Source organism: Choloepus didactylus, chromosome 8 (assembly GCF_015220235.1).
Source record: "Choloepus didactylus isolate mChoDid1 chromosome 8, mChoDid1.pri, whole genome shotgun sequence".
Classification (NCBI taxonomy): Eukaryota; Metazoa; Chordata; class Mammalia; order Pilosa; family Megalonychidae; genus Choloepus; species Choloepus didactylus.
This window is the reverse complement of record NC_051314.1, coordinates 134,612,765-134,627,035: the sequence shown is the minus strand read 5'-3', so window position 1 is coordinate 134,627,035 and position 14,271 is coordinate 134,612,765. Positions and strand designations below refer to the sequence as shown.

The following is a 14,271-nucleotide window of genomic DNA, read 5'->3' as shown; positions in this document are numbered from 1 at the left end:
CCAGTTGTCTGGTCAAGAAAGCACTTGCCTAACTGTTATTGTGAGGACATTTTGTGAGCTGAAATCGCCAGTAAGTTGATTACATTTATGGCTGATTACATCTACAATCAAGTAAGGAGACTTTCTTGAGAGACATTTCATCCAATCAGTTAAAGCTTTTAAAAGGAGAGGTGATGACTTCAGCAGTCAGAAGAGAGAATTTTCATCTCTACTTCAGCCAGCCAGCTTCTCCTGAGGAATTCATCAAAATCGTCATTAGAGTTGCCAGCTTGCAGCTTGTCCTACGGAATTTGGACTCATGAATCCCCACAGTTGCATGAGACACTTTTATAAAAACTCATAATATTTACCAATATCTCCTGTTGGTTCTGTTTCCCTGATAAACACATACGGATACCCCACGTTTTTGTTTTTTTTTTAATCCATTCATCTGCTGATGGACACGTGGGTTGTTTCCCACCTCTTGGCTATTGTGAATATTGCCCCTATGAACATTGGTGAACAAGTTACTAATTTGAATCCCTGCTTTCAGTTCTTTTGGGTATTGGCAGATTATACGGTAGTTCTATGTTTACCTTTCTGAGTAACTGCCAAACTATTCTCCTTATTTAAATCCCTTTCATTTGAACAACTAAAGGTTCAGAATAATCTTCCTGCAGGGCTGGCCTATGAATATCAGAGGAAGAGAAGATAGGAAATGTTCCTGTATCTAGCTTGCTACAGGCCCGAACATTTCTGCTGGTATGAACTTTGCATGGAAAGAAAATACAGTCTGCCCACTTTCCAATTTTCCTGAGCTAATTTTGATTTGTTATTTTTTTGGAAAATGCCTTATCTCTGAGGGCACCTTTCTGAGGATTTAGCCTATTGCTCTGGCCACACTGCCTTGTCCTAAGCAAGCCTCAAATCCATCATGTCAGATGCTAAACTAGGACAAGACGGCATCATTCCACGGCCTGGAAATCAGTCCTTGCCACTGTCAACATGTGTCAGATATAGAAACTTTTCTTTTAAAGCTAAAGATATGCATCCCTGGGCTTAGAGAATGTGACATACAATATTATGGTGTGACTGCACTATTATGGGATTGGGGACTCAAATAACTTCCCGCCTGCCTCCTTAGGTCCCAGATATTCTATGCTTTCCTCCTTTAACAGACTAAGAGTTTCTCCAAAAGTGGGCATAACTGCTCTGCTTATTTAGCATTTATGAAACTTTCATGGTTTGCTAAATGCTTCCCAGGAAATGAAAAAATTTACAACTTTAAAAAAAAAAAATTTAAGACCTGCAAACACATGTGTTATGTTCTGCCCATTTAGAGATGCTAAAAAAGACAATCCCTCAGGTGTGAATAAATTGGAGGAAAAAAATAAAGAACCCTACTGAAACTCTCCTGGGGAGCTCCTCACCACTCTCTTGGTATTGGGGAGTCTGGGATCACATCTCCTTACCTCCTTGTCCAGAAGCACTAGGAGGCCACGATTGGTCCCTTAACCCTCCAGAGAATGTCAGGCCCACACTAGCAAATCTGTAGAAGGAAGTTAGAGGCAATTCAGATTGGATATTTTTCTTTTGCAAGATCCCTGGAATGGAAACACAGTCTTTTTTATTCAGTGTTGTCACTCTTTACTTGACTCCCTTCTCTAAAAAAATGAGCTCTTTGAGGCCTTGGATTGTGAATAAATGAGTCATTTTAGAAATAGGAGATATTCAACCAATAAAGGCTCTTTAAAAATATTTTAACCAATTTCTTTACGTATATGCATATATGCACACACCTATAAGTAAAATGACCATATCATACATTCTTTTTCATCTTCTTTCCTTTTTCACTTAGTTTCCCCCTTCCATGCATATTAATACCTTCCCTACCCATAGAACTACCTAGACATTTGCATATACTTATACAATCCTATTATTAATTTTAATATATGACATTGCTGGATGACAGAAAAATACTGTCAAATTTGACCTTGTACCAATAATGTAGGGTAATAACCGTTTCCTTACATCTTCTTCAAGAAAAGTTATTTTAACTAATTTTGCCAGCCAGATGGATATAAAATGATACTCATTATTTTAATTTTCACCACCCCATTATTGAATTTTAGCATCTGTTAATATATTTGTTGGCCATTTGGATTTGCTCTTCTGTGAACTATCTCTTTCATATCCTTTGCCCATCTTTTATTGAATTGTTGACTTTTTTTTTTTAGCAAATTAAGAGCTTATAGTAAACACTTGTATATCTATCATTATGGTATTTTTTTGCCATTCATGTAAAATTTTTTATTTTTTATATAGTCAAACATGTCTACCTTCTATTTTTACAACTTCTGGGTTTTCAGAACTATTTAAACATATTTCTGCTATCTTACCTTTCACTTTAGGCATCCACTTACTTGCATTTGGTTACTTAGATCTAAACTCCACCAAAGGGTTTTTGCATATATGTGTCAAAGCAGTTATTGTGATCATTATAAGCAGGTTACTTATGTCCCCATGTAAAACTCGGAAAAATAAAATGTTGGCAGTTGTTGTGTTTTACTTGTGAGTGTGTATGCTCATGCAAGAGAGAGAAAAAGAAAAACAGTGAGCGAGAGGTGTAATACTAAGAATTGTCAGCTTCTATGGGGTTATCATGTGGACACACTGAAAATGCACTGTCTACCACACACAGGACCTTGTGTGGCCATCTATACAGACAGGAGGTCATGTCTGTATATACTCCCCGCTACCCTCTCTCTCAGCTCTCCTTATGGCAAAAGGAAGGGTGATGTTCCAGGGCTGTAGGGTGGAAAATATTTCTTGTGTTCCTCAAGTTAGCCAACTTAATGCAGAAACTGATTCCATGACCATGGCGGTGTAAACTTCACACTGTCCCAAGCAGTGCATTGGGACACTGGGTGTGTCACAGTGACTCCTTTGGTTGGTAGCAATAGCTCGGTTTGAACCCTTCCTTGACTTAGTTCTTACCAGATGAGTGGAATGAGTAGTGACAGGAGCAGAGACAAGAGGGAGAGAAGCTATTACATGTCTGCATGTGACTCTCAGAGAATCTGTTTTCATCCAGTGTCCAGGCTTATAGCTACCATGATGCTTCAGAATATAGCCCTCAACTCAGAAATATATTGAGAGCACTGAGCACCACCTTCAGAGCAAGTGATTTATCATTAAAGCTACTAACTCATAAGCTTGACCAACTTGTTTTCCTGGCAACTTTGAGTTGTGCCTTAAGTGGTGTCATTAGTAGCTAGGACTTAGAAACCCCACTTCTAAGTATACACCCCAAAGAATTAAAAACAGGGACTCGAACAGATACTTGTACACCAGTATTCATAGCAGCATTATTCACACTTGCCAAAAGGTGGAAACAACCCGAGTCTATCTCCCAAATTGTGGTATATACACACAATGGAGTATTTTTCGGTCATAAAAAGGGATGAAGTTCCAATACATGCTTCATGTATGGATGAACCTTGAAGATATTTTGCTGAGTGAAAGAAGCCAGACACAATGGACAAATACTGTATGATTCCAATTATATGAATTACCCAGAATAAGAACATTCATAGAGACAGAAAGTAGATTCAATGTTACTAGGGGCTGTGATAAGAGAAAATGGGGAGTTACTGCTTAATGGGCACAGAGTTTCTGTTTGGGGTTGTGTGGAAGAGTTTTGGTAATGGATGACGGTGATGGTTGCACAAAGTTGTCAGTGTAACTAGTGCCACTGAATTGTACACTTAAAAATGGCTAAAATGGTTATATATATATATATATAAAATCAGTGAAATAAAATAAAATTAGATTAAATTAAATTTGATATTAAAATCTAAGAAGAGGAGCAGAGCGCATGCTGATGTAAGACCCATGGAAGGAATGACTAACTAGAAAAATTACAGCAAAGTAGGAGGGTCCAACATTTGGCAAACAGACCCTACGCAAGCCCAAGGGTGGCGTGACATTATGACAGAACTGATGGCTGTGTTTATTGATTGTCTTGTAAGTGTGAGAATTACATCCCACTTAAGTTGTTTTAAACGATGGCAAATAAATCATGTAATGTGCTTTAGGAGGCTTTCCACCCAAGATAGTTAGGGTTAAAACGCTTAGTGCTTAAAGAGGTAAGTTTCGGTTATTTGGATAAATACCTCCTTCAAAACGCTTCTGAAAGTGCTGGGTAACTGGAGTGGTTTTGTCCCAGGCACCTGGTACTATGTGTGTGGACTGATGAAGGGGCCCTGGGTTTGGGACAGGGAGCAGCTTGCATCCTGCCGAGTCCCCAGGCATGTCTGCAACCGGAAAGAGTGGGAAGTCCTGCTCTCGCCAACGAAACCAACCAGTCCAGGCAAAGGCACAGCCCACACCAGCAAACTGTTTTTAATGCAGAGCAAAGGCCTCCTCTCACCCTAGAATGCACAAATGTGTGTTTTACCTGCCTTTTCCCCAGGTGACCCCCCTCCTTGTGGCATTATATGGTTATAGCCCAAGAATCACACCATTGACCGGACAAGGGTCTAACTGGAATGGTGATCTCGAACTTCTGAGTTCTCAAAATGTGATCATTTTTGGGAGAATTATGTTCCTCTCCCAAATTCATTCAACCAGTACGGAGCACCTGCTATGGGGCAGGCACAAGGAGTGACATGGTGAGAGACAGATGTCTACCCTGGTGTCAGTGAAGCCAAACGTTTCCCACCTCGGCTTAAGGCATTCTGAGAACTTAAAGCAGTGGCTCTGCCCTCTTTAGGGATGCCCACCCTTTACCTGGGAGAAAATGCCTTAGAGGAAATGGACGTCTGCCATGGTGCCTCGCAGAGGGTTGGCACAAAGTGAATGGATAAATGAGTGATAGTAATAGCTTATATTTATTGAGTGCTCACTCTATGTCAGATACTCATTTAATTCTCACAGCAACCCTCTAAGGTTGGTACTATTATTGTCTCTTTTACAGTGGAGGAAATTGGGGAGGTGAAGCAGCCGATAGCGACACAGCTAGTAAATTGGTCAAGTCAGGGCCTCAAACCACAGCTGTCTGATTCCAAAGTCCGCCTCCTTAGCCACACTTCTCTACTGCCTCTCTCCAGGGGACGGTGTTGCATTTAGAGGTACAGGCAGAAAGGAGCTGGGAGCCTGCTCCGTAAGCTAGCTGCCCCTTCTGCTGCTCCTTCTGTGAGAAAGTCGTGATGGACAATGAGCTTTGTGAAGCTGGGGCTCAGAAATGCTCTTTAATCGATCAGCTCATTTAGTCCTGGGCAGTGACTCTCCACTCAGGCTTCATTTGAATTTCACTGAAGGGGGACTCTCCTGGGGAAGCCTCGGGTTGGTCCAACGCCATGGAAGCTGGCCCTGGCACGAAGGTAAAAACAGGTCTTGCAAGTCAGACATGTGATTCTATTCTCTGTTCAGTGCTTCCAGACCTGTTTTACCGGTTTCTCCAAAGCATTCAGTCTACAAAACCCAAAAAGTAATGGGAACACTGGAGTGTGTTTTTGTTTCTGGGTCAAACCGGTGTGAAAGTGGAGTTGGCTTTAGCCGTTTGTTCTAAATGCCTGAGTGGATGGACAGCCACCTCCTGTCCTCTCCTCCCGGCACACACAGGACCCCTGCAGCAGGCACTCAGGGGATGGAAACTTCTCCCCTTTCTGTGAGCAGCAGTGGCCTGCTGCCTCACACTAAATGCCCTCAAGTATTTATCCAGCCTGTCGTGGAGAGCTTTTCATCCTTCCTGTACCATTTGCGGAGGCTCAACCTCCATAATGAAAGGGACCCTTCTCTCCAGGACTCTAGTCACTGTCTCTAGGAAATAGTTGGAGTTTCCGTTGCAACGCTGCCAGGGAGATAAGCTGAGAGAGGGGCCAGGGAAGGGAATGAATTCTGGGGAGGAGAGTCCGCCTCTCCTAATAACACTCAAAAAGGCTGGAGACTTCCTCTCACAAACCTGCCGGCCTTTCTCTCCTCACCTTTCTGCCGTGGCTCCAGATGCTCCTTCTCAGCCCACCTGCCTCTCCCCATCTGGCTGTGGTACTTCCTTGTGCCCCGCATGTTTTCTTTATCTCCCTCACCCTCAGGCCAGGGGAGATGGCCACCAGAGCTGCGACTGGCCATGGGATCACTCTTTCCTTCTTTTGCTTGTCTTCCTGCATGTACTTCTTAAAGGGACTCCAGGTGGGTCGCCTGTGGGGCACTGAGCAAGTGACTGAGCCTCTGCAGCCCTGGGTTCTTGCCCCAAGGAGCAATAAGCCCTGGTCCAGCTTGCACACTGGTTGGTTGGGGGCATTACAGGGAGGTGGCCTGTGCATGAGCTTCAACGTTAAAGACACCCATGTGTAAAAGGCATTACCAGTTCCCAATCACGTCCTTTATGTCTCCTCCAAAGAGCTAGTGCTGGGCTCTGCACCCAGCCTGCTGGTGTTTACACTGAGGAGGAAAAGGGGCTTGATTACGCCTGATTAGGCTTTGGCAACAAATGCCACATTGCCCCCCCCCCCCCTTTTCCTTTAACTCCTGGTTCGACACTGTCAAACACTCTGTCATTATGGTGGCTCCTCCATGCTGTTGAGTGACCTGATCAGATGCCCCGATGCTGACCCAGAGAGGAAGGGACAGCAACCTTCCATCCTGAGCCACTCGTGCAAGCACGAGGCTGAGCCACTGCAGCTGAGTGTTCACGTAGGCAGGAGGCTGGGGGGTAAAGACTAAAGAAATAATTTTTGATGTTTATTCATGCTCTGAAAAGAGAAAGCTGCATTAGAGAGGAAACAGGCTCGAAAAAGGCAAACTGAGGGCTGAGACATGCTAAATCAGACGTCTAAATCTCTCCCAAAATTACTGGGTGGCCTTGGACATATGCATTACCTCCTGGAGACGCCATCCCTTCATCCAGACAATGATCATTGCGTTTATAATGCTCATCTTCCTATTCCAGGGGAACATGGGGAGACAGCTAGAGGCTTTCTCCTACAGAGACCTCTGTTTTCATATGGAGATTTCATCTGTTAGAATCGATGTTCAAAAGCAGGCAAATGATCAGAGCCTTGGAGCACTCAGCCTAGCTAAAACCTTGACAGGTTCAGTTTACCAGGTCAATCAAGAAAGATATAATAAAACAAAATTGAGAGAAAGCTCCCTCTTTAAGTGGATATTTCCTTGAGTGTTGGTTTACATCAGACATGAACCAGCTTATTACTGAACTTGACATTTATCATAGAACAGTATTATCTTCTGTTTGTTCTGTCCTTTATACCTTGATCTTTGAGCCTATGTACACTGATGAGACATGGCAGATGGAATGTTCTATTTTATAGCTGAAGGTAAAAAGACACAAGCTAAGTCCTCCAATTAGCAACGGAGCTGGAACCAAGAGCTCCTGATATTGTTGAAAAAGCTCTCCATTGTTTACAGAGTATTATTTAATACCTAGGAAACATATTAAGAAAATAATTATTAAGCATCTTGGATTTTAATCACAGGTCCTGCTAATAAGATGAGAAGAAAAAAGGAAATCTTAAATATAGATTTATGTCTTCCAAATTCTTTTTAAAAAAAAAATAAGCGACTTAATCAGGTTGATTCCTCCGGTAAAGAACCCCACCCTTCCTTGGTCACTTGCCAAACAGGACACTTCTCTGTACCAGTCTCCCTGCTGAACTGACATTCTCCACCCCAATACTGTTTGTCAGTTTTAATTGAGAAACTGATTGCTCAATATTTTTTGAGGTCTCTGTATTATTCCAGCACAAAGATGAAACAGCAATCCTTCTTCAAGGTATCTTCATAAAAGGAGTCAGGTGACTGGAATATTTCTCTTTGTGTCTCTCTCTACATCTGTGTTCCCCTGGGGTTGGGGGTGGGGCAGTGGAGGGTGGGTGTACAGCACTGGGCGGGGGGAGGCATCTCAGGGTGTGTTGCTTGGCTGAATTCCAGAGAAGGATAGAAAACTCTGCCTATTTAATTGGCTGAACTAGAGAGAGGTGGAATGTATAAAATTTCTTAGAAGGAGCATGAAGAAGGAGTTTGTTCCTTAGGAGGCAAGGGTGGGAGTGAAGTAATGAGAATTAAGAGAGGTCCAGAGGGAACTTTCCGGAGAACATCACCAGGGAGACTTCCAGACAAATGCCCCTCACAGTGTTGTATCCTGCTGCTGGAAGGACTTGGGAACGGTCCTCCAAGAGCTCATCTCTTGGTCTAAACTCTGCTGGTCAGAGAGCAGCGGGCAGAGATGGATTTCCCTCCAGGGAAGAGATAGACCGAAGGCCCCGGGATGCTCGCAGACTGGGTTTCTATGCATAGGGCTGACTCAGTAAAACCATGAGGGAGGCCAAGTTCACAGGTGCAGTCCCCACCCTTCCTCGCCAGCTGTAGCATCCTTACATCCTCTCAGCATCCGCAGAGCCTTGCCCCTACACTGGCCACCGTGCTCTCCAGACTCCCCGCAGCCTTCAGGCAAGATTCCAACCTTAGTTGTTTGAGTGCAAACAAATGTCGCACACCTCGCTAGGGTGTTTGCATATAGAACCTTGGATTTAACCATGGAATGGAACTGAAGAATCGCTGGACTAGAGAAGAGGCATTCCAGGGTTCAAAGCCTTTTCCTCGCCTCTGAAATCATACTTCAAACATTCATTTAATAAACAGTTTCTCAGCGGCAGCTCTGCTCCATGTTCTATGGTGGAGCCCAACTGGGGAGGGCCCTGGTTCCTTTCTTTCCGGACGCTAGAGGCAGCCAGCCACATCCTCTGTCCACAGACTTGTTGATGGCCTTGGACTGGGAATCTGATGAAGCCCACAGAGCCACCCTGGCAGCCTCAATTCTAGCACCCATCTCTCTCCGTTCCCCCAGCCCCATCCTTGAAGGAAGATCCCTGCAGCAGCTCCCTGATAGGAGAGAACAAGAAACGCCTGTGCAAACACTTTACAGGCACCCCACTTGTCCTGGGGCCTCCTTTTCCTCTGGTCCCCTTTCTGGGCCCAGTCTGTAAAACTGGGGATGCTGTATGGAACCTTACAGCTTGATCAGGGTTCCCGTGAGGATCAGCTGCAGGTGGAACTGTCCTCTGGGCAAAATGTTACAGAGTGGCCTGGCCCGTATACAGGGCCAGCAGAGGCTGGCAGGCGTGGGATCCCCATGCCTGGCTCCCTCCAGCCTCTCCTGGGCAACCAGCCACCCCAATTCCTGCATTTCCTGTCTGTTGCAGACCTGTCCCTCCCTGGGAGGAGGATTTCGCCCGGGGGGGAAAGGGGGAGGGCCAGGGCGGAGAGCCTTTCTCCTCCCTTTGCTCCAACTGCAGAAAAGGCCAGGGTTCCCATCCCATTCCAGAGCTCTGGCTGGAGGTTCACCCTCCAGAGACGCTGCCTCGGATCTCAGCTGCCGCCGGAAGCTGCGGACGTCAGGCCCCGCGAGCAGCAGCGAGTGGGCTGGGTGGCTGGCAGCAGGCTGGGAAGCAGCAGACATGGCTGAGAAGCTGACCGAAGAGCAGGTGGCCGAGTTCAAGAAGGCCTTCTCCGCGGTCGACCGGAACGGGGACGACACCATCGACACCAAGGAGCTGGGCGCCGTGTTTAAGACCCTGGGCTACCACCTCTCGGAGGCCGAGCTGAAGAGCTTAATCCAGGCGGTGGACAAGGACGGCGACGGCGTCATCAACTTCCAGGAGTTCCTGGAGGCGATGGCCAAGAGGCTGGAGGCCGTGGGCAGTGAGCCAGAGGCCTTGCGGGAGGCCTTCCGGGTCTTCGACCTCAACAACGACGGCCGCATCAGCGTGGCCGAGCTCAAGCAGGCGGTGACCAACATGGGCATGGAAATCTCAGAGGAGGAGGTGGACGAGATGGTCCGCGAGGTCGACACGGACCAGGACGGACACGTGGACTACGAGGAGTTCGTGCGCATGCTCACTAGCAAGTGAGGCGGGAGGGGGGCAGCGCCCCGCCCACCGCGCCTGCGCCGCTCCTCGGCTCTTTCCGCCCGACTCCGGCCCCTGCGTCCTCCAGGGCCCCTGCTTTGTGGTGGGTACATAAAGGGAGAAGTCTGGGTTGGCGGATGGGAAAAAGACTTTGCTATCTGGGGCCTGGATTCCGGTCTCTGAGCCCCTCTGGGACCTCCCAAGACCTGGCTCTCCCCCTGCTCCTCTCCCCAACCCCTCCTGCCCCCCATGGTGAAATGAGGATGCCCCCTACCTCACCGGGCTGTTGTATGGCATCGCAAACACGTGTGATGGTCTAAATAAAAGGAACGTGAATTCCAAGCTGGTGCAAGTTGGTGCTTGAATGTTTGATTGGCAGGTGGGAAGTCCTAGGTCCCGATTTAGGATTCTTGTTGAGCTCTACTCTTTCCCTTCGCCCTGGTGGGAGAACCCCCTTGAGAAAGCCAGGCGTCCACCTCCGGCCTCCCCTCTGATGCCGACTTAAGAAGGAAGGTGAGGTGGTGGTAATGGGGGTTGGGGGGAGGTACAGGAAACAGGTTTCCCTAGCTCCAGGGTCTGTGTGTCTGGATCTGGAGCAGGGCAGGGGCTATCTAAGGAGAGCATGATGGAGAGCCTGGGGCCCAGGACCAGAAACCCTGCCTTAGCCCCAAACAAGATGAGTTTTATCACCCTTTGCACATAACCAACTGTTCTCTAACCTCAACTGAAAAAAAAAAAAAAAAAAAAAAAAGGTGTGTGTTGTGTATTTGAGGTATGGAATCTAATAGGTTATAAAAATTAAAAAAAAAAAAAAAAAGGTGGGAGGGGCAATGAAGGATCAGACCTATTTCATTTGAATGAAAATAAAGCAGTCCAGAAATGGCTAAGGACCAGAGGTGCTTGACGGGCAGCAGGGGTGGGGATGAGGGGATGCTTGAGGACTTGAGGTGGTGGCCTGCTTGCCAGTCAGACCCAAGGGGTGGGGTGCTTAGGGTGGAAGGCGTCTCCAAGGCTGAGGGAAGCTGACCCCAGCTCCCAGCACCCTGCTGCCATGCAGCCCCTCTCTGGCTGTGACCATCTCACAGCCCCGTGAGGCTCCGAGGTTGCTCCTAGCTGTTTGTGTCTGAGGGGTGCACCCAGAGAGGAGTTTGGAAGAGGAGCGAAGAAGGAGGCGGAAGACTGAGTGTCTGATGGTGGTGGCCTCCCTGTCCGGACACCCTGATAGCAAGAGGAGCCATCATTTGAACTTGGGTTTATGCTATTTGCTGTGTGGTTTGTAAAAATTAGACCGATTCTGGGCTGCTTGCCACAACTCTGTTTCCAAGGGCCACTTTGTACTGGTTCTCAGACATTGTCAAATCCAAGCTCCTTGATTTCCAAATGGGGAAACTAGAGCCTGAGGAGGTCACGGAACAGGCACACTCAGTGGCAATGTCACATTGAATTGGGGGCAGCAGGGGAGGCAGAAAGAGCCCTCAGACTTGGGATGCAGACAACGTGCATAATTTTTCCAGCATCCTCAGGACCAGCCTGTGACTTTGGGTGGCATTTCACTAGCCTGGGCGTCTGCTTCCTCATTTGTGGAATGAGGTGTTTTGTTGTGTGGGTTTTTGTTTGTTTGCTTTGTGTTTTTTTTTTTTTTTTTTTTTTTTTTTTGGATTGAATGAAATTTTGGTGCAAACTCTTGATGATAACTTACTTTACCATGTCCCAGCTTGTGCCAGGTCAGTGGTTCTCAAAACAGGGTGAGGAACGAGACGCTGATGACTTACCTGGGGAGTTATTGCAAAATACTCATGCCCAACCCTTTACCTGCCCCTGCCTCCACCCCCATACAGATGCTCCCACGGGTGTGGGCAGGGGAATGGCAGAGCGGAGCCAATTTATCCCAACATCTATCCCAAGCACAAAGCCCAGCGGAGTACAGAGCCGGGCCAGGTCACTGAGGTGGGGCTGCCACTACCACATGGATGAAGTTTTTCATTTATTTTTTTCCCGCGGGTCAGCACAGTCTCTGGCGATTTTCACACACCCCGACCTTTATCAGCATAATCGTGTCCGCAGAATCCCTCCAGAGCTCGGGCTGTGGTGAGACCCCTCCTGACCTGCAGGGCTGCTCGGTAAGGGGGTGTCCTGGGTTGGGGTGCTGATTTGGGGGATGCTGGGATGGGGAGAAGGCTGTCTGAGAAAGGCAGGGAGGGGAATTCCCTTCCTGAGGGCACTGATGGGTTGCAGAGGAAGAAGTGTGGGACCTAGTTGAGATAAGAAAGTGGCGACAGGGAAAGGGAGCTGAGGGGGCTGCAAGACTTGATACGATCAATGCAAGTGGAGGGGGGAGGTGGGGAAAGTGTGTCCCTGTGGTTAGGGTGGGGATGGTTTCCCCCAGAAAGTTCCCATTTTCTTCAGGGACACAGGCCACAGAAGTTTGAGTTTCTAAAGTAGTGATTCCTAAATGCCAAGCTGGGATCGGGTGCTAGTCCAAGATGAAGTTTTCCAGGGTCTGTGTGGACACAAACAAATAAAATACTTTTTGACCAGCCTAAATGCATTCAATTTTTAAAAATCTGAGCATCTGTTCTTATTAGACTTTATGTGTGAAATGTCCTTTCTTTTATGAACTTACCCTGATAGCAGTTGATGGTTTGTTTTTCTTCTTGTACGTATTTTGCTAAATGGAGAGTCCCACAAGTCCCCAAAATCTATTTTTAAATTTTACTGGTCCATGAGGTCTAAATGTCTGAGAGCAACGGCTCAGAACTGTGGAGTGCAAAATCCATTTTCCTTTCTTTAAAAAACAGAAACAAAACATGTTTTGTTGTGTTTTGTTTTGTGGTTTTGAAAAAATAGGTGGCTCATACCTGAGAGTAATAAATACCAATTTCAGGCCTGATGTTGTCTCTGGAGGGGGAGGGTAGGGATTTGGAAAAATTACGAGAGGTTACTTTGTAACATTTGTAAGTTACAAATGATTCCTTAATATTTTATTTCTTAAGCTGGGTGACAATTACATGGATGTGGCTGTTTTATTATTCCTATACGTTTGAATGCCTGACATTATATTTTATAATAAAAATAATCCATGCACACTATGGAAGATTAGAAAATACAGAGGGGAATGTAGAAGAAAACAACCTTGCCCCATAAGGCCACATGTCAGGGTAACCACTGTTAGCATTTTGCTGTGTTTCCCCTGTTAGAAAGCTAATCTGCACCTTCAGCTCTGACTTAGAAAATGTCAAAAGAATCTACAGATAAATTATTAGAATCAATAAGTGAATCCAACAAGTCTTCCAGATACAGGGTCAATGTACAAAATTTAAATCATATTTATATAAAAAAGCTGCAATTAGAACATGAAATTTTAAAATGTCACTTATCATAGCATCATGAAACATCAAATACTGTTGGTTGACTTTGGAGGATAGGGGCTTGGGTCTTCCATCTAACAAACTAGGTGAGGAATTGTTCTCTTTTCTATATTTGAAGGGTGAGACAGACTCTAGAAGGGTTAATGGAAAACAAAATAAAGGCATTTCCTACAGCAGCGTCACAAACAACATGTTCCCTTCCAGACTGGTGATGCTGGCTAAATCTAGGCTCTCATTTGCAGTGGTGGCCCAATATCCAAGTCCTTGAAAGGAAATGCACAGGGACAGAAGTTCTTGAGTCCCAGAAGGGAAGGCCTTTGGGTCTCAGAAACACCCTCAGCCCAGCTACCTAACTGCAGGCATCACTGTTTAGGAGAACAGCTGCAATCCTTTCTCGTTGTGCTGTTTTGTTTGATCTGTGATGGGGAAAGTTGGGGAAAGGCAGAGAACTGCTGCTGCCTTTGTTGGCTTTTCCTAGATATGAGGTGCACCCACTGGGTCTTCTACCCCAGCAAAATTGACACAGGAACTTAGACAAAGAACTGGCCAAATTGCTTGCGGGAACTTGTGATAGAAAGAAGCTGAGGTTGATCTCCCCAGGGTGAGCTGTCAGGAGGCTCGGTGGGGATTATCAGATCACCTGCTGCTCCCTGGAGGGCTGAGCTATGGCCTGAGGACCCGGGTTAGAGGGCTAGAGGATGACTGATTGTCCCAGTTTGCTTGGGACTGAGAGGCTTCCCAAGACGTGGGACAGGGATGGGCAAACCGGATGCGTGGCTCACCCTAACTGGAGATGGAAGAGTGAAGGGCTTGGAGGAATCAGGACTGGAAGGGAACGGAGGGGCAAGTTGGGGTGCTAAAAACCTGTCCAGAAACAAACAAACATGGGCCTTCAGAGAGAGGCTTGAGTCACTCTAGATTAGGTTGATTCCTCTCTAAAGACCCTTTACCATGGCAGGGAGAGAGGGTGGGTTGGGAAGGGGAATGAGTGGGATTCC

The 14,271-nt window shown here is 46.5% G+C and overlaps 1 protein-coding gene across 1 annotated transcript; it reads left to right on the top strand.

The window, feature by feature from the left end:
* Window positions 1-9,311: 9,311 nt before the first annotated feature.
* On the top strand, window positions 9,312-10,166 carry LOC119543158 (calmodulin-like). Its single transcript, XM_037847843.1, has one exon. The coding sequence runs from the start codon at window positions 9,456-9,458 to the stop codon at window positions 9,906-9,908; it is 453 nt and encodes a 150-aa protein (XP_037703771.1). The 5' UTR covers window positions 9,312-9,455; the 3' UTR covers window positions 9,909-10,166.
* Window positions 10,167-14,271: the final 4,105 nt, after the last annotated feature.